The 20,636-nt window shown below is 42.8% G+C and overlaps 1 protein-coding gene across 4 annotated transcripts in view; it reads left to right on the forward strand.

The window, feature by feature from the left end:
* The window catches only part of kcnd3 (potassium voltage-gated channel, Shal-related subfamily, member 3), a 263,355-nt gene extending 242,939 nt beyond the window's left edge, over nt 1-20,416 (forward strand). For 3 of the 4 annotated variants that reach the window (XM_052034811.1, XM_052034809.1, XM_052034812.1), the window contains exons 6-8: nt 852-911; nt 7,268-7,518; nt 12,346-15,790. In XM_052034811.1, coding sequence (XP_051890771.1) covers nt 852-911; nt 7,268-7,518; nt 12,346-12,544 — 510 coding nt within the window. In that variant the 3' untranslated portion in view covers nt 12,545-15,790. Of the gene's footprint in view, nt 1-851; nt 912-7,267; nt 7,519-12,345; nt 15,791-17,855 lie in introns of those variants that run through there. The other variant, XM_052034813.1, reaches the window with a different exon arrangement.
* Nucleotides 20,417-20,636: the final 220 nt, after the last annotated feature.

The raw sequence follows: 20,636 nt of genomic DNA on the forward strand, positions 1-20,636 counted from the left end.
GGGGAGCTGCACTTGTCACTTGGCACTCTGCACTTGCATCCACATCTGACACATGACTGCACTGAGGTCTGGAGATGAGCTATTCTGGCAAAATGCGGAGTATGGGCGAAATTATTGATGAGCAGTGTGGTTTGGTGGTACAGTTAATGACTCTTTCCATCATTTTGCAGAGATTGGGAGATGCATGACAGCTCTGTAATTGTCCAGCTTATATCTGCCGTGAATGCTTTTTTTGTGGATGGCGCAATTTTTCACATTATCAGCTAGATGCCAGTTTCACGGCTATAATGGAATAACTTTGCTGGGGAGAGTGGTTGGTTCTAATCTACAGGTATTCAGACCATTAGAAGGATGTTATTAGTCGAGAAAGGAAGAACATAAAACAAAAAACATAGAACAATGCAGCACAGGAACAGATCCTCCGGCCCATGATACCTGAGGAGGTTGAAAAAATCCAAACCTTAAAATGGCCTCAAAGTTCACATATAAAGTATCTAAAATATAAGATGAGACCCTCTCACAGAGATTACAGGGAGTGGGGTCATAGAATATAGAATACAGAACACAGAACATCGAACATCGAACAGTACAGCACAGGAACAGACCCTTTGGCCCACTGTGTCTGTGCCGACCATGATGCCAATAGAAACTAACCCTATCTGCCTGCGTTCTATATCCCTATATCCCTCTATATCCCTCCATTCCTTGCCTGTTCATGTGAAATATGATGGCCAAATATACCACTCCTTACTCTTCTTACTGGTGTGTCTGAATTACAAAGCTAAAATTATTACACGGAATTCAAAATTGCACAACTGATATACTCTTTTTCTCTTCTGTTGGTCTTATAGGGATTGTCCTACCTGTTGGATGATCCTCTCTTATCAGTCCGGACATCAGCTTCCACCAAGGTACTTCTTTTCTTCCCTCAGTTGATCTCAGTGCATGAGTTGCTATTCCCTGGATCCTGCCTGGTCCTCTGATGTGGTTGTCATCCTCTGTGCATTTGGTTGCTAGGCTACGTGTGGCATTATCAGATTCCAGCGGACCATTACAACAAGAGCCTTTGCTCACAGTTAGAGAAAAAGTTGTCTTTAGCCTTTTCTGCTCTTGCAGGAGTATCTGCTGCCATCTATACTCATCTCTGCACATACAATCTGTTGAAGTACAATGAAACTGAATTTGCAAGAGGCCAGGACTAATGGCATGAGTGCCAGATGACAATAATGATTTTAAATAATTAGTATAGTTTTGAGAAATGATGCTGCGAAACATTCTATTGTGTTTACAAATAAAAGCTTACATTTATTTTGCACCCTCATTTAAAGGGCACAATAGAGGTAAATGGTGGTGATTCACAGAATCACTGTCACAGAGTCACACAATGCAGAAGTAGGCCCTTCAGCCCATCAAGTCCCTGCCAACTATCAAGCACCCATATACGTAAGTGCTACACTGATCTCAGTTTATTCACTAGGCTAACTCCTGGGATGAGAGGGTTGTTCAATCAGGACTGGCTAAAGAAATTAGGTCTTATGTTCTTCAGAGATGTGATGCTGAGCCGCACAAAGAGATGTGAGCCCTGAACACAGTATTAGCAGTGGATCAACTACACTCATCGCTGATCGATGAAGTTCTCACCTCACGTGGCTCGCTCCAGTGTGGAGCAATTTCCTGAAAGAAGCCAGCCTGATCCTCAGTATTGTTGACCCACCATGACACAATTTGGGGGGGGGGGGGGGGGGGTTGGTGGGGATGGTGGGACAGAATTCGTATGCCCACAATATTGCTGAAAAATGTTTGATGGCTAAGCCACGTTCCCTAAGTTAGCTGGATGCCAAAAACTTTGAATGTACCAAATGTTTCTGACATTAAGAAATATTCACAAGAGCAGAAAAGAACGTAAAACAATAGGGACAGGATTAGATAAGGTAAGATCTTTATTAGTCACATGTACATCGAAACACACAGTGAAAAGCATTTTTTGCGCAGTGTTCTGGGGGGCAGCCCGCAAGTGTCACCACGCTTCCGGCGCCAACATAGAATGCCCACAACTTCCTAACCTGTACGTCTTTGGAATGTGGGAGGAAACCGGAGCACCCGGAGGAAACCCAAGCAGACACAGGGAGAACATACAAACTCCTTACAGGCAGCGGCGGGAATTGAACCCGGGTCGCTGGCGCTGTAAAGCGTTATGCTAACCACTACACTACTGTGTATCTTAGGACACCTAAACTCCTCTGGTGCTGTAATAATGCTACGCTAACTTCTACACTACCATGCCTGCCCCTCAAGCCTGCCTCGGCACTCAGTATAATCATTACCTCAATTCCTCTTCTGCGCCAGTTCCCCATAGCCCTCAGTTCCTCGATCTTTCAAAAAAATTATCTACCTCCACCTTAAGTACCACTAATAATCTGACCTCCACCACCCTCTCGGACAGAGGATTCCCGAAAGTCACTACTCTCTTCAAAAAGAAATTTCTATGCATTTCCGTTTTATCTTGTAACCATCCAAAACTCTTAGAAACTATGATTCAAACTGGGAAAATCTACTAAAATTTTTTAAATTTTCTTTTTAATTTTAAAAGCTACAACATTTTAAAATATGAAGTCAAAAAATCTAATAATGATAAAACTTGCCTTAGTCCCTCACAGCCCATTTAACTTGAAGCAAGTCATTTGAGTAGATTCCCTTTATCATGTAGTAGGGGGACTCTGAAACTTCACACTCCACTGCTGAACTCCATGAGGAATCCAATGTTAGAGAAACTGTGGTGAAAGGCAGTCAGCGATTACAAGCACTGAAAGGCCAAACTTGCTGGCACTCACATGGAGAAATATGGGCAATCATTTGCAGAACTGTCAACTTTATCCTCCCCTATCTGGGTCATTAATGGACAGCAGCTTTGATAAAAGGAGAGGTTTTAACAAGCAACTTAAAGTAGGATAGAGAGGTAAAGATGTGGCAAGGTTTAGGGAGGGAATTGCAACATAAAGGTCCTTAGCAGCTGATGGTGCAGCTACCCAATGACAGCGTAAATATAATGGAGACAAAGAAGTACGAATTGAAGGAGTTTAGAGATCATGGAGAATTATAGTAGTCTGGTGCCAGTGTGACTGTACCACAACAAGAAGGAGCACAGAAAGGTAATGAGAGCAGGAAACATTTGAGAAGATTAAATGCAGAACATTCATTGTATCTGCCAGACATTTTCGCATCTGATTGAAAAACATCCTGCTCAATGAGCAATCAACGAGTGCAATCTTTTGTCACCATATAAATTGTCTTCAATTTTTTTCTCAGCAAATTGTTCCCTGAAGCCGATTGAGTCCAAGGTCATATCTGCAATTTGCTGCTGATTAGAAAGCAAAATCATTTATTAATTCAAATCCACATTTAACATATTTTTGATCTGGAAACTGTTATGAGTTCAGCTCTTGGCATATTCAATTAGGAGGTAAAGTTTGTGAAATAATGGTGCTAGGGAAATGCCTTGCACAAGGGCAGAGGTCAGAGTGCCCTATTAGTGGACCATTACAATTAATAAGCAGAGGTCAGTGGGGAAGCACCTTTGTCCTAATCCATCGGGTGAAGCATTGCATTAGGAACAGCAACACATCATATTTATCCTGCATTGTTAGCTGGCTTCACTGCTAATCTTCCTTTCACTTCATAGCAGAAAGGAAACCTCATTTCCTTCTGTTTGGTCCCCATTCCCCTGTAATTTATTTCTCTCTCTGCAAATCATTTTGGAAAATTACAGTTAAACTTGTCACTCTCTCAGACAGTGCATTCCAGATTGTCCTCAATTTGGCCCACCAACTACACTTACTCCTAACCTGGTGTGGATGAATGGGTCCAATTACCCTGGGCCTCCTGATCGCAAAGTCAAGTGGTGAGGTGTAGTGAGGTCTCAGTGGTGATTCCGTCTCATTTAGGTAACATTAAGTCCTCAGTCCCAGAACAGCCTGACTGATGGAAGGTGAGGCAGGGAGCTATATGACTTTGGAGACACAAGGGACTGCAGTTGCTGGAATCTGGAGCAACAAACAGTCCGCTGGAATAACTCAGCAGGTCGAGAAGCATCTGTGGTAGGAAAGGAATTGTCGACATTTCGGGTCAAAACCCGAAAAGTCGACGGTTCCTTTCCTCCCACAAATGCTGCTCGACTCACTGAGTTCCTCCAGCAGATTGTTTGTAGCTATGTGACTTTGTAAGAGTTTTCAAATACCTCAGGTATAGAGAAACATACAAAACCTATTAAAATTCCTTTAAATAATTAAGGTAAAAAATAAAGTAAATAAATGCATTAAAAATGCATTAAGATACCAATAAATAATTAAAAAGATTAAAATAACTCAACTTGTCTTTTTCTTCCTAAACCGTAGGTCAAGAATCTCCATTTAAATGAATGGGGGGGTCACGACCCTTAACCAGGCAGCGGGACAAATGCCCCGACATCTGTCACTCAGCTTCTCCTAAGCTTACACCCAGGCTATGTAAGTCCAGGATGTACCTACCAGTGAGCTGCTGAAGCATTGACTATTGCCAGCTCTATTCAGCTCATTAACTCGATGCATTAAAAAATTCTCTCATCTCTCTCCTAATTATTCTGCCAATTTTGTTCCATATCCTTAAAGGGATATATTATTGCAAACCATGTAAATTACCGAAAGAACATTTAAAATAAATAATAAGAAACAAGTCTTCAGGGAGTGATAAATACTTGAAATAATCTGCTCAACATATTGATAAAAATATGAAGTCTATTACAATTTTTGACTTTTCTTCTGTTAAGAATAAAATACATTTAGTCCAACAGACTTGCTTTTACATGTTGATTTTAATCTAACTTTTCACCTTAGTCTTCACACCCCTTTTATCCAGGATCATTTCTGCACAGCCTTTCAATCCTTTCTCTTTATTTCAGCAGTCTGCTAACATTAGTTGTTCCAGCTGTAACCCTGCGTGAAATAATCGGGTGCAAATTCCCTTGTGCTTTCCTTTTTTTCAGTTGCTTTAAGACAGTGACAGGAGCTTTCTGCTTTTCCCATTCATATGGAACCATGATGAAGGAACTTGTTATTTCTTCTGCCTCAGCCGCAGGGAGGGGAGAAAACTTCCCTCCTTCAACTACCCCAACATATCTCATTCCAAGACATACAGTTCAGTTCATCTCTCCCAGCCTACTGTAATATATCTCATATCCTACTGCACCTCATCATTACCAAATGGCGCTCACCAGTCCATCCTTACCCAAACACCTCACCCAATTTTTTTTGCCAGCTACCTCAACCCACTCAAGCCTAACACAATCATTCAAAAACATTCATTCCATCTCTCCAACTTACCTCAGCGCATCCCACTTTAACCCTCTTTACGCCATCACCTCCCAATGCAATGCATTCACATCCCAACTCATTTCACTCTAAATCCCCCCATCCTGCCTTCAACCTTCACCTCCACTTCAGCCTACCTTAAGCCACTCCACCCCATCACAAACAACCCGGACACTCCTTGAATAATTCTGACACTCCCAACACCCACCATAGTCTATCCCACTCCTTCCCAATGTGTCCCACTTAAATACATCCTACGACACCCAACCCCATTACAGTAAAACACACCCCACTCAATTCATTGCAATCCCAATTCTTGTAATCTGTAGATGAATGTTGCCTACTGAAATTTTCCAACAGGCTTCCTTACTATTTTAAGCAGGTAATTACTGTGTTGGTTGTTAACGCATAAAGACACATCTCACAGTGTGTTTCCATGTACATGTGACCGGTAAATAAATAGATAAATAAATAAAATAGATGAAGCAGAGAGAGGAACCGAACAGCAGCATTCATCATTCCCACACTGTGGTAATGGTCACATAACACACAGCATTACTCAGAGAGCTCTACTGTCAGGGGAATATTCTGACTACACCAAAGTAACTGTTCTATTTCTTTAGTTCTTTAACATCAAGAGCAGGAAGCATACAACAGATGCTTTTGTCTTGTAGCCACCAGATTGCCTGAGATAATTGTCAATTTCAAGAGATGCTCTCTGTAGAAAGAATCTTTGAATCCCTCTCTCATTTGGTAAAAGGGTAGACCAGTGATGAATTTATCTGCAAAAGTCCCAGAAATGGTTGTCAATGTCATTTAATTCACTCCACATTGTATTCGAAAGAACTGGGAAGGTGTGTCAAATTAGTTCAATGGACCACTCTCTTTAGACAAGAGAGGCTTAAGACAAGACTTGCTAAATGAGTCAGAATCATGAAGGGTTTTGTTGGTGCAGGTAAAGAGAAAATGTTACCACTGGCAAAAGGGTTGCAAACCAAAGGCTCCGATTTAAGGTCCAGAAATGACATAAGGAAACTTTTTCTTAAACAGCAAGTTGATGTGATCTGAAATGCTCCATCTAAGCAGATTCAATAGGCTGAATTAAGCCTGCTGCCCACTGTCCCTGCCTACCTGCACATACGGAAGTCTATCAAGTTGGCCTTCTGCACCTGGGGGCTTCTGGCTCGGTGTCGTTTAGCCTAGATGACAAGTAATCCTGGGCCAGTGCCCTGTTCAGTCCCCACCCTCAGAACACCCTGATATCCCTCGACAGGAAGCTGAGCTGGGGGAGAACATTTGTCTTCTGTCAAAACCTGTGAGGATTTGTTAAATGCTTCTGATATTTAAAATTCCTGTAAATACTTCAAAAAGTGAAATTATTAAAACTTTAAAAAGTAAAAGAAAATAAAAAGCACATTAAAACATTTACAGATCAATTAAAACATTAAAGAAAAGCAAAATGTGGTGCAGCTAGTAGAGCCACTGTCTCATAACACCAGAGAGCTGTGTTCATTCCCAACCTCTGAACCTGTGGAGTTTGCACGTTCTCCCTGTGACTGCATGGGCTTCCCCCGAGTGCTCCGGTTTCCTCCCACATCACAAAGACATGCAGGTTGGTAGGTTAATTGGCCACTGTAAATTGCCCCTAGTTGTAGAGGCAAGTGGTAGAATCTGGGAGGAGTTGATGAGTAGGTGGGGAGAATAAAATAGGATGAATGTAAATGGGCGATTGATGGTAAGTGTGGACTCACTGGGCAGACTGGCCTGTTTCCATGCTGCATTTCTCTATGACTCAATAAGGATTCAACTTTCCCATTCAAATGCCCATTGAAATAATGTTGCCTCTGATCCCAGTCTGACTCCAATATGTTGCTTTACACAGGTTGTTCGCCACTGGAACTTTAACCTCCTCTTAATTTTACCAGAACCATGAGTTTCTCGATGAGCCGGCTTTCGAACAGAACTGCCTCGAAGGTTCGATGCAGAACTGCCCGTCCACTCACAGCCCCTCACTTTCCTCCGAGTCTGGGACAGCCAGCACCTGTTGCTCCCGCCGGAGTAACAAGAAGTCCACCCACCTGCCCAACTCCAGTGTGTCAGCCGCCAACCTGAGAAGCATGCAGGAGCTCAGCACCATTCACATCCAGTGCGGGGAGCAGGTATCCTTCAACACCAGGTAAAGCCTCAAAGCGCAACACAATTTATTATGGAAAATGGGCTGAAAAATGGCAGATGGAATTTAATGCAGACAAGTGTGAGGTGTTGCACTTTGGGACGACAAACCAGGGTAAGACTTACACTGTGAATGGTAGGGCGGTAGAACAAAGAGACCGAGGAATGCAGATCCATAATTCCTTGAAAGCGGCATCACCGGTAGATAGGGTCATCAATAGAGTTTTTGGCACATTGGCCTTCAAAAATCATGGCATTGAGTACAGGAGTTGGGATGTTATGTTGGTTATACAAGACGTTGATGAGGCCGAATTTAGAGTATTGTGTGCAGTTCTGGTTACCTACCTACAAGAAAGATATCAATAAGCTTGAAAGAGTGCAGAGAAAATTTACATAGATGTTGCCAGGATTTGAGGACCTGAGATATAGGGAAAGGTTGAATAAGGTTAGGACTTTATTCCCTGGAGCACAGGAGAATGAGGGGCGATCTTATCAAGGTACACAAAATTATAAGGGGTGTAGATAGGGTGAATGCATGCAGGCTTTTTCCCCTCAGGTATGGTGAGACTAGAACTAGAGGTCATTGGTTTAGGGTGAAAGGTGAAATATATAAAGGGAATCTGAGGGGAAACTTCTTCACTCAGAGGGTGGTGTGAGTGTGGAACAAGCTGCAGGCAGAAATGAAAGATGCAGGTTCAATTGTAACATTTAAGAGAAGTTTGGATAGGTACGTGGATGGGAGGGGATTGGAGGGATATAGTCCAGGTGCAGGTAGATGGGACTAGGCAGAAGATCAGGTTGGCATAGACTAAATGGGCCAAAGGGCCTGTTTATGTGCTGTAGTGCTCTATGACTCTAATTGGTACATGGAAAATTGCATTTTACAGGTGTTGTGCACACTCATCTTTTGTAGGGATTACCCAGGTTAGAGTTGAAGAGAGGCAACATTGAGATTTAGAAATTATTTTGCCATTTAGTTAATTAAATGTAGGAACATGGCAATATTTAGATGCCCAAATCAGAGACAGAGATGGAGAGATTTTTTTACTTATATAAACAGTGAGTTGTAATGATGTGAAATGACCTGCCTGAAAGAATGGCAGAAGCAGGTTCAATTGCAACTTTCAAAAGGGAATTAGATGAATATTTGAAGAGAAAACATTTACAGGGCTCTGGGTGAATGAGGGCGAGTGAGATTAATGAATGTCTCCTGCAGATTGCCAGTGCAAGCAAAATGGGCCAGGTACCCTCCTACGGTGGTGTAAGAGACAGTGAGCTAATCTGGTTAGTTCTCCCCAGGCACATGGAGACCCTCACCCAAGAGTCCACATAATTATCCCTCTGACATATATCACCCAACCTGTGCAATTTTGCCATCAACCTTCTGAACAAAACACAGCCCAGGTGTTCAGTGATGCCTTTGACTTGATGCCTGCTGCTCATGAATCATGTGAAGTAGTTTGCCTTAATGAGGAAGTAGAGATAATAATGTTCAATACTTTAAGTGGCATATCGATCTAAATGCTTTTCCCCCTGTGTTGTTGCTTTTGGTATAATGGATAAGTTCATGCATTTTTCAAAACAATTGCAACACCAAGCAGTTAATGACTGATCTAATCCTGGAAGGAAGGCATAAAATATGGATAAATACTGTGCTGTTTGATTGTCGCCCTAAAGTGTCGCCCAGTGACCTTAACATTTAAAATTCCCGAGGGTGCATCCCAAGGTGTGATGACGCCGCATAAGAGAAGCATTGAAAGCCTGCTCTGGGTGCACTTGTGAGGTGGAAGCAGACACCATTAGTGTGAAGGACTGGGAAAGCACATTGCAAGCCACCGCGAGGAAGTTTCTGTTGTGGGTACAGCCCAGAGATTGGGAAAGGTTCATGAATGGAATAAGTACATCAAGTCCCCCTTTATCATACTGTTTTTTGACTCAGATGAACACACCTGTCTAGCCTCCTCCCATTCACTGAGCAGGGTCTAACTTCCTTCCTGTATCTAACCATTACCTCATTTAACTTCACACGTGGTTTGAGTCTTCTTGACACTTCGGACCACAAATGTTTTGCTTTAATTTTTTTTGTAAATGTTTCTTAGTTGGAATTAGGTTGCAGAGCCGAGTCAGGTAGATGGAGATAAAACTCTAACCAGCCAGACCATAATGACTCACAGGCTCGAGAGTCTGAAGAACCTCCTTCTATTCATCATTCCTGTACGTGGACCTCTTTGCCCCATTAGATCTGAAGTTTTGAGTGTAAAAGTCCACCCCAATTCTGATATCCATTTTTAAAGGATTGCATTTAATTGTGAACAATAATAAATGGTACAACATTGGCATTAAGTCATACAGCACTGAAACAGGCCTGTTGCCTCACCACATCTGTGCAAGAACCCATCTATAATAATCACATTTTCCAGCAATCGGCCCAGAGCCCTCTGTGCCTTGGCAATCCAAGTGCTCATCCACATATTCCTTGAATGTTGTGAGAACCTCTGCCTCCCCCAACCCACAGGCAATGAGTTTCCAATGATTGTCTTCAGTACATCTTTAAATATGATAGGGAATACTAATGTCAAGTATGTTTACTAATGTCAAGAGGCAGTACACTCTAAAGGGCAAAACCCTTAACAGTGCAGAGAGACCTTGGGATGCAAGTCCATGGCTCATTGAAAGTGGCTACACAGGTAGATAGGGTGGTTAAGAAGGCATATGGAATGCTTGCTTTCATTAATCGAGGTATTGAGTGTAGGAGTCACGAAGTTATGATGCATCTCTATAGAACTCTGGTTAGGCCGCATTTAGAGTATTGTGTGCAATTCTGGTCACCTCACTATGGGAAGGATGTTGAAGCTTTAGAGAGGGTGCAGAGGAGGCTTACTTGGTTGCTGCCTGGATTAGAGGGCATGTGCTTTCAGGAGAGGCTGGACAAACTTGGGCTCTTTTCTCTGGAGCGGAGGAGACTGAGGGGAGATCTGTTGGAAGTGTATAAAATTATGAGGGGCATAGATAGGGTGGACAAGCAATATATTTTTCCCATTATTGAGCGATCCAATATGAGAGGGCATGCATTTAAGGTGAGAGGGGGTAGGTTCAGAACAGACGTGCGGGGTACGTTTTTTACTGAGAGAATGGTGGATGCCTGGAATGCGTTGCCTGATAGGGTGGTGGAGGCAAATTCATTGGGGGCTGTTAAGAGGGGCTTGGATGGGCACATGAATGAGAGGAAAATGGAGGGATATGGGCATTCTGTAGGTAGGAGGGATTAGCTATGTCAGCACAACATTGTGGGCTGAAGGGCCTGTGCTGTGCTTGTTCTATGTTCTATGTAGAATATTAATAAAAGCTAGTCAACTGATAGATGGTCAATCTTCCACCCCATCTTCCAACCTCCCTTACTTGCCTTACCGTAGTCTTTCCTGATAATTCTGCAGTGGTCTCTGCTCCTCTATTCATTCTCTCCTGTGCTTATGACATTTTGAACGCACCTTTGTTGTTCAACTTCAGCACTCCCAAGCCTTTTATGCTCCGGGAATCCCCCAAAATCCATAGAAAGCAATTAAATAAATGAACAATTCATTTTTGGAGCCGTTGATTGAGGAACAAGTGTTGGTCAAGATGTCAGATTTCCTTGTTTTTCTTTGAACAATGGAATGTAACATGAACACTTATTGAAGTTGGAAAACTCTGTAAGTGTTTATGCCATGTCATTACAAACTAGGCTACAGTTTACATTACAGTATTGACGACAATTTTATTACTCAGTCAAAGAAAGCACTAAAATTGAGAATAATTGATTTTAAAAGCTTTCCAATTGCAAGAAACACACACAGAAATGACGTTGAAATTTTCCTCAGTTTGGAGAGTTGTCATTCATAACCATAGATATTGGGCTCCAAACCCAATAAAGGGGCATCTTCATAAAATCAGTGTAGGGCAATTCAAGTGGGAAATCAGGAAATAATTTTCCCATGCCACGGGTGATGGAGATTTGGAATGCACTTGCCCGAAAGGATTCTGAGGCCACAAGGGACTGCAGGTGCTGGAATCTGGAGCAACAGACAAAATGCTGGAGGAACTCAGCAGTTCAGGTAGTATCTGTGGAAAGAAATGGACAGTCAATGTTTCAGGTTGAGACCCCTCAGCTGAACAGCAGTCTAGATGAAGGGTCTCAACCCAAAGCATCGACTGTCCATTTCCCTCCACAAATGCTGCCTGACCCGCCGAGTTCCTCCAGGATTCTGGGGCCAGCAGTTTTCAACATGGGGGACCAAGAGATTTTTGGAAGGAAGAGAAAATGGCAGAAATACTTCACAGGTCAGGTAGGGAGGGAAACAGAGTGAACACAACAAATCATTCGAACTGCAGAGCCTACGTTGTTTTTGTTTTGACTTTAATAACTTCTAGCACCCGTGATATTGGGGAACTTTTGTGGGGAAGGATGCTGGTATTTTATCTGACTGAGATTAAAACTGAGGTTACAATTGCAATCTGAGTAAAATATGTCCTAAGTAATGAATGGGAGAGAAAGGGCAGGAGCAGGTTAATGGATTATCCCTCAGAAGTCCGTTTTTCCTTAATATTCTCACATCATGTGGAATTTGGAGTAAAGACAGTAAAGTATAATTGAGGTTCAAATCTGCCACGACCTAACTGAATAGTAGAGCTACCTCGAGGGCTGAATAGCCTACTCTAGTTCAACGGTTCAAGGAATTGATTGAATGGTTCCACAGGGCCAAAGGGATGAAGAACCTTCTTCTCTTCCCAATAATCCCATGACAGAGTCAGTGTTTGGACTGCACACGGTGATTGAGTTTTTTTCTCATTGCAGTCGTTCCAGCCTGAATGATAAGTCGGAGGAGGGAATGAGGATCAACTGCAAGAGCTCCCATATCACCACGGCGATAATCAGCATCCCGACATCGCCTGGCATTACATCCGAGGGGGAAAATCGGCCTCCCATTCCCAACCAATCCAGCACCAGCATGAATACTACCAGCTGCAATATCGTCAAAGTGTCTGCCTTGTAAAAAAGAAGCTGCCCTAGCTTTCGGTCACCTGACATCCTCAAGATCACATGACACTGACAACCACATGGCAAGGATCCAAGGGGAAACAGTGGATGAGTCTATTCCCAATAATAAGGGCGAGGGTGATCTGACAGCACCACGTTTTGCATCTTGAAGAACCGGCACCGTTTCAATCAAATATTTATTTCTGTTTCTCTTTTTTTTGGTGAGGAGAATATCAGGGAACTCTCCCTGACTCAAGAGGAACCAAGGCTATAGCGGCTCAATGCGGGACAACAAGAGAAATTACAGGAGCCAGTTCCGCATTGCTTCATTTTTAAGCACCTATCTTAGGTGGCGTTTAAGACGGATAATATTTATTCACAAACTACGAATATGACAAGACAAGCCCATTGTGAAAAGGGAGACAGGGATCTTTTTTTTGTGTGTGGAAAAGTAACTTAACAAAAAAGAACTGTGTCTCACTAAAGAAACGATTCAGGCTCCAGATGTCGTTGTAGTCAACTACTTTTTGACACATTTCTAGTGAGAGTTACACTTGGAATAGAAGACCGCTCTTAACTGTTGATGTCGAGGAGCTCACCGGCTATGGTCTTTAGTATCAATAGGAGCTTTCATTTCTGCTATTAAATCCCTGTGACATTTCAGTGTGTGTTGCTCTCGAGAAGCAACATTGTGTGAACATTGTGTTTGTCGGTTAAGTATAGTCTGTGTGCATAGTTTGAGGAGAATACAGTATCCAGCAAATTGATGCATTCCATGCATTCATTCCTCCCCTTCTCGGTTTCATTCAATTCACCCTCTCACTTGCGTAGTGTGACTTTATTAGTACTAGTTAGGGAAAAAACATTTATGTATTTTGCAAAAAAAACTTGCGTGAATTGAAGATGTGGGAACTTGCTTTGTCCTGAGAATGTGTTGCCCTCTTCTTTTTCCAGAACAGTGAATTTTAGACTTGAAATCGATGAAGGCCTCAGTCAATATGGTAGTATATTTTGGCTCTGTATAGTTCAACACCAGTAGGGACCACATCCGGAGTTCCATGTACAATAAAGAGGTAGTTTTTTTTTGGATTAACACTCTGGCTGTGAGCAGGAGGGCATCAATACATCAGGGAGTCCCAAGACATGGTGGGACAGAGAACCTATTCCCTTAACCAATGAGATTTCAAGAGAAAATAATAGGCAGAGGAACAAAGCAGTGTGAACTATAACCAAATAAGGTTTAGAAAGAGAAAGCAAGTGAGGGAAAGAAGTGTTAAATTGCATAAGAAAAATCTGAAAAGAAAATTAAGAGAACAAATTCATGTAGCATCTATTTCTACAGTGATTTTCCACCAGAAAATGCTGAAAGTACACATCAAACCATATCAGTGGAGAGGGAAGCAAGAGTGGATGTTTTCTGTCAAAGACCTTTCATCAGATGATTGCTTTGAAGTGAGAACCCTTCTGCTCTTCCCAAAGATGTGACCTAATGCATTGAGTCCTTTCAGCACTTGTTTTGTTTTTAGGAGTAATGCATTGTTTTTACCCAGCTGAATCAATGGACAGAGTGAGTGAGTTCGTGAATTTGCAATATTAACAAAGTCCAAGACCGAGAGAGCAAAGGCATTAAGTGGCCCATGCTATCTGAGCCGGTTTACTCGCAGAATATCAATGTGTCAACAATGTCTACTGTCGTTAAGAACCAAATTGGACAGAGATTTAAGAGATTAACAGATACTCTGTGAGCCAAAACTCTCCAGAATCCACCGACTAATTTACTTTGCTCCACAGCTTGCTTTGTAGAACCAGTGTCTCACCTTTAGCCTCTCTGTTATTTAGAGGAATTTGCTGAATTTACACACTAATTGTCCAATTATCTAAAAGACCAAATACCCTTTTAGTAAAATGATTCATTCTCATTGACAACCTCCAGCCCAGAATAATTTAACTGTGGATTCACATTCCCTCAGGTAGTGAATTGTTTTCTAGAGATATTAAAAATGTTGAATTTAAAATGTTTAATTTGTTTTATAACTTCTCCTTGCATTTGGTTCTCTCTTTCTCACTCTCTCACAATCCAGCCTATCTTCCCCTCAATTTATTTCCCTCTCTATTGCTAATTTGACTAATTCATCCTACTTCATTGTCCATCTCTCTTCTATTTAAACTCATTGGTTAGGGGTGTTGGTCCCATAGTTGAGGCGATCTCATGTTGCCCTCCTGTTAGCATGGTATTTGTGGAGCTGAAAGAAGTGTACTTAACAATGTACACCATAAAATTGCTTGCTCCAGTAATTCCAGCCTGTTAGTACCCACTGCAGTAGAGAGTTTGTGCAAACTTCTTCCAAGGGTTGCTTTAAAAAGAAACTTTGTTAAATAAGAAATCATGAGCAATTGTGTGTGGGACCCAATGCAATGTCTGCCGACACCACACTTACAGTCAAAGTAACATTGGGAAAATTTTCACCATGCATTACACTGCTGGAGGGATCCTACTGCCCACAAGCCCACTGCATAACACTCCCCACCTCTGACCAACTTGTCACCATGCCAGTACTATCATTGTAATTAATTCAACCCACTCCCAACTCCATTCCCTTTGTGCAGTCTTGCTTTCACCCAGTCATGTGACAACTCTTCCCCAACTCATCCCTTGTCTCATCAACATATGGACTAGGTTCCACTTTTGGACTTGACTCCTGTTGTAACGACGGGCTCCCTCCTTGGACCTGAGCAGAAGGCATTAGGTTCAATTGCCATTGTGTGCTGAAATACTGACCACAGCTATCTTGGGGTGTTTTCATTGGTTTCGCCATTCCTTGAGATAAAAAAAGAGGAAAGGTTGATTTCTGTTGGACTTCAGATCATCCCTTTTCATGGTCCAACATCCCCTTGGTAATCACCAATTTGTTCCATTGGTTGAGGTACAAAGGACAGGCAGCTCTCTTGAAATGGACCACTCTGTGACATAATTCTCCAATCAGATGGTTTTGCTGAGTCTCAGAGCTGGCAAGGTACTAGGTCCGTGGAAGGCAAGGGTTACCTCAACCTGCAGTGCATTTAGCTTTAGACACCACATTCACTGTTACAGAAGAAGCAAGGAGAGTCAGCCAGTCCCAGAAGGAACAATGGTTGCAGAGAGGTGTCCAGCCGTATTCCCTGATTTTCCATCTGTTAGAACAAGGAATGAAAAGCCAGGCAATTTTCCAGCCAGTGCTGAACAGGGGCAAAAATCAAGATGCTGGAGGAACTCAGCAGATCAGGCAGCATCTGTAGAGGGAAATGGACAGTCGACGTTTTGGGTCGAGACCCTTCATCTGGATGTTCAATGCAAGTGAAGAGTCTCAACCCAAAACATCAACTGTCCATTTCCCTCTACAGATGCTGCCTGACCTGCTGTGTTCCTCCAGCAGTTTTTTTTTTGCTCTAGATTCCAATATCTGCAGTCTCTTGTGTCTCCATAATGTTGAGCAGGGCCTGATAACTGCAAACACACCAAATCAGCAGTGACAGGTGCTTGCATTTGTTCAACACATTTAATGTAGTAAAATGTTGCTCAAGGGAGCACTTTATAAGAAGTATCTAAAAAGAAGGCGAAAGGGGAATTCTAATAAGCAAAAGCTAGACAGCTGACACGGCACGGTAGCGTAGCAGTTAGCACGACACTATTACAGCGCCAGCGATCGGGGTTCGATTCCCGTCGCTGTCTGTAAGGAGTTTGTACGTTCTCCCGTGTCTGCGTGGGCTTCCTCCGGGTGCTCCGGTTTCCTCCCACATTGCAAAGACGTACGGGTAGGTTAATTTGGGTTTAAAATGGGCGGCACGGACTCATTGGGCCGGTAGGGCCTGTTACCACGCTGTAAGTAAAAAAATAAATAAATAAGTAGATAAATAGATAGAAGCTGGGACTCTGGTGAAGCAATGAAAATTGGGAATGCTCAAGAGGTCAAAGTCGAAACTACATTATCAGCAAAGCACAGTCACTGGCCACTAGATGGCCACAATGGCTTGTGACCACTCAGGACATTGGGGTCCATTGATTCAGACCGCCAACCTCCTCCACTCTGTGCACCATACCCATTATGCCACATTCCCTCACTGTGGTTAACGTGACAAATGTTCTTTTAGAGAAGACTCACTTCCCAGCAGTTAGTCAAGCAGTAATACACAAAAAGTGCTGGAGGAACTCAGCAGGTCGGGCAGCATCCATGGAGGGAAATAAACAGTCGACGTTTTGGGCCAAGACCCTTCATCAGGACTGGAAGGGAAGAGGGCAGAAGCCAGAATAAGAAGGTGGGGCGGAGGGGGAGGAGCACACGCAGACAGGGGATAGGCGAGTCCAGGTGAGAGAGGACATCGATTTCTCTAACTTCCTGTAACCCCACCCCTTCTTTGTCTCCCCCCCCCCCCCCACTCCTTTGTCTTCCCTTATTCCTGTGGCTCTCTTCCCCGCCTTGATGACCTGCCCATCTCCTCTCCTCCCCTCCCCCATCCTTTATTCCATGGTCCACTGCCCTCTCCTACCGGATTCCTTCTTCTTCAGCCCTTTGCCTCTTCTACCGCTCACCTCTCAGCTTATTACATCTCCCCCCCCCCCCGCCCACCTACCTCCCCCCCCTCACCTGAACTCGCCTGTCGCCTGAACTCACCCATCCCCTGCCTGCGTGTGCTCCTCCCCCTCCCCCGCCTTCTTGTTCTGGCTTCTGCCCTCTTCCTTTCCAATCCTGATGAAGGGTCTCAGCCTGAAATGTCAACTGTTTATTTCCCTCCACAGATGCTGCCTGACCTGCTGAGTTCCTCCAGCACTTCTTGTGTATTGCTTCAGATTCCAGCATCTGCAGAATTTCTTGTGTGTCAGTCAAGCAGTGACATGGCAGATGTGAGTTCTGCAGGCAACTGCCATTGGGAAACGTGTGGGTAAAGTTTTACTGGATGATTCTGGGCAAAAACCACCCTCACAAATTTTTAAACAGGATTTTCCCCAAGTTCACAATTTTCCAGGAATCACTGCACCCATTCACCACGCCAGTAACGGGTCACCTCTAATCTCGAGACGCTTGTATTTTTATGACAACAGTAAAACATGCATTACAAACAATTATTTCCTCTCAAAGGGTTAATCACTGTTCTTAGAAAACAAGGCAGCCAGTTTGTGAGGAGCAATCTCCTAGAAACAGCAGAAACAAAACCATTGATCTGCTTTTACTGATGTTGACTGAAGAATAAATGTTAACCATAAGAGCAGGAGAAATAGTGCCATGGAGTCTTTTATTGACTCAAACAAGCAGACAGGGCCACAATTTATTATCTCAGTTTTCTCGTTGCAGAATTGGTTTACGTTCACACGTTCTGGATCAGGTACTCGAGGGCATTGAATAAGAAGTCTTGGCTGCAAGTTACACAGTGATGTAACTGCCCATCTTGTATTCAGTCCTTTTGTATCCATGGAAGACTGTCCACCCACAAAGGGAGGAAAATAGCAGAACAAAAACAGAAGACAGAATACATTTATTTTTTGGAGAACTCACTTTTTCACCTTTGATGCAGCTCTCTACTGTTCTTTTGTACATATTTTGCACCATAAAAACAGAAAATGCTGAAAGCACTCAATAGCTCAGGTGGCAACTGTAGAAGAAGACACAGTTAACATTTTGGATCCAAGATGCTTTGCACCATGGACTGGATTTGAATGACACTAGTCCCCAACAACATTATCGCAATGAGAGGTCTCAAAGTGTTTAACAGGAAAGCTAAAAACAAAGCCACAAATGGAGGTATTATATCAAATGCCCAAAAGTTTAATCAAAGAGCTGATTCTGGAGGAGGGTTTTAAAGAGGTGAAGAGGGGCTCAGAGGTATAGGATCTCTACAGCTGAAATGGTGGTGGATAATTCAAGGATGAACAAAAAGCCAGAGCTGGTCAATTTTAAAGTTCTCGGAGATTTGTTGGGTTGGAGGAGGTTACAGAGAGGGTCTGGGGAGACCATTGAGGGTTCCTCTACCACTCTTTACTTCTTTAAGATGCTGTTTAAAATCTGCCTCTTTTCCCAAGCTTTTACTCACCTGCCTTAAAGACTTGTTAAACTTAGTTTGAAAATGTTCCTGTGAGGTGGCCTGGGATGTTGTATTACATTAAAAGGTGTCATGTAAATATGACATGTTGTTATTGTTGATGTTCATTAAGGATAACCATCTTTTCTGAGTGAGCCAGGGAAATTATGGAGCAAGTTCAAACCCAGCCGGAGACCTCCCAGCATGCAGTTACAGAACTGGGTGGATGGAGATCAGGAAGTCCATCTCCATCACATTTAGCTGAAAGGGAGGCGTGTAAAGGACAGCACAAGCAACAACAGAAAAATCTCTTAAGGTTGAAAATTTAAGTTGGCCAAGTCATTAAAGTATTGTTCTGGCAGCTACATTTGGAATTCTTGGAGAGCCTTTATTTATATGCCCTGAAATGAACATGCAGTGCCATCAGGAGAGGGCAAGGGAGTAAAATTAGCTGGATTACACTTACATCGGGCCAGTATGGACATGATGGGCTGAATGGCCTCCTTCCCTGCTGTACCCATTCTGTGTCTAGATGCAAAGAACAACTTCTCCTTCAGCACTGCCGAATTATTGAGATACATCATGAGCAGATCATATCAATGTTTCTCCTTTCAGTAAAATGAATCCTCCCTGACTATCTACATGAAGTAAAAATTAATCTTCTGCACCCTCCCATGAGCATTCAGTGAGGAAAAACCTGTCCGGGCACAAAATAAGTGATCAGAGATGGGCTAAGAATCAGCCGGTAAGGTAGCAAAGATACACTTCACTTCTCTATTACTGCAGGAGGGAGGGAGCACGACGAGATTCGACAATTGGATGGCCAATGGCAGGGCAGCTGGAGGTGGTTGATGTGATGATAACTCCTGGAAAGGACAGCCCTAACCTCACCATAGAAACTCTGGGAGGGAAACAATGCAGCAAATTATGGGGTATGATCAATAAATTCTTCACAACTCAGCTACTAACAATTTCAAATGGATTGTTGATTATCATGATTTGTGCCACCACTACCACAGAAGCCCAATAGCTAATCCCCTCAAATTTCCCTACTCTAACTTCCCACTCATCCCATACCCACATCTCATTCCCATCTTGCGTCCCGTCTCCAATCCTTTCCTATTCTCCCCCATCGCACTCACTCCCCTCTTCTCCCCCTCCCTTCCACTCCCTGCACCTCTCCTTTGAGTTCAATACTGCAAGGAAACTTTTGCAGATGGAAATTTTTGTTCTGAGACCCACAGTGAATCACCCTGGACTTCCAGTAATTTGTCTTAGGGGGTGGAGGGAGGGAATGGAGGGAGTAAAGGTGGATTTGCAAGCATTCAACCCCAGTCTGTTCTCTATAGTATCTTATCCACAACATGAACACATTGAAATGCAAACAATAAGCACGCACATCAAAACTCTTCTTTCACAACTGTTTCTTTCTTTCTAGAAATTGTGAAGAGCATGTTGAACTCAATCACACCCTCCTCATCAGCACCAATACCCTCTCATTGACAATGGTGCATCTTGCTCTAATCAGTTCAACTGAAAAGTGCCATTTTGACACAAATACAACCCATCTGTAGCATTCCTATGTGATATGTACCTAGATTATTAGAATTGCTTCATGTTCTTGTGTTTTCTGATCTTTGTGCTGTGTGTGTATTATTTTAATTAGTCTCATTTTTAATCTTTGTATTGAACCTTCCTGTTGGAAAATAAGAAGATAAACCATTTTGAAATCTCCATCACAGGAAGACAATGTAGGGAAAGTGCCTATGATCATATATTCTCAACGTCAAATGATCTCTGTATTCATCGTACAGTGGATGAGGTCAATAAACTTGATAGTGATGAGATATCTCTCTGTGCTACCTCTTTAAACCAGACCGTGGGGTTCTATTTGTGAGGAACTTTACAGCTCTACTTTACTGAAGAACAAGGGCAGGAGGTTCAAAGGAACATCATAATCATCAGTGTCACACACCACCCTGACTTTGATAATATATTGGTCACCCTTTCATTGTTGCTGGATTAAAATTCTGGAATTCCTTTCCTAAGAGCATTGT

Source organism: Pristis pectinata, chromosome 20 (assembly GCF_009764475.1).
Source record: "Pristis pectinata isolate sPriPec2 chromosome 20, sPriPec2.1.pri, whole genome shotgun sequence".
NCBI classification, from domain to species: domain Eukaryota; kingdom Metazoa; phylum Chordata; class Chondrichthyes; order Rhinopristiformes; family Pristidae; genus Pristis; species Pristis pectinata.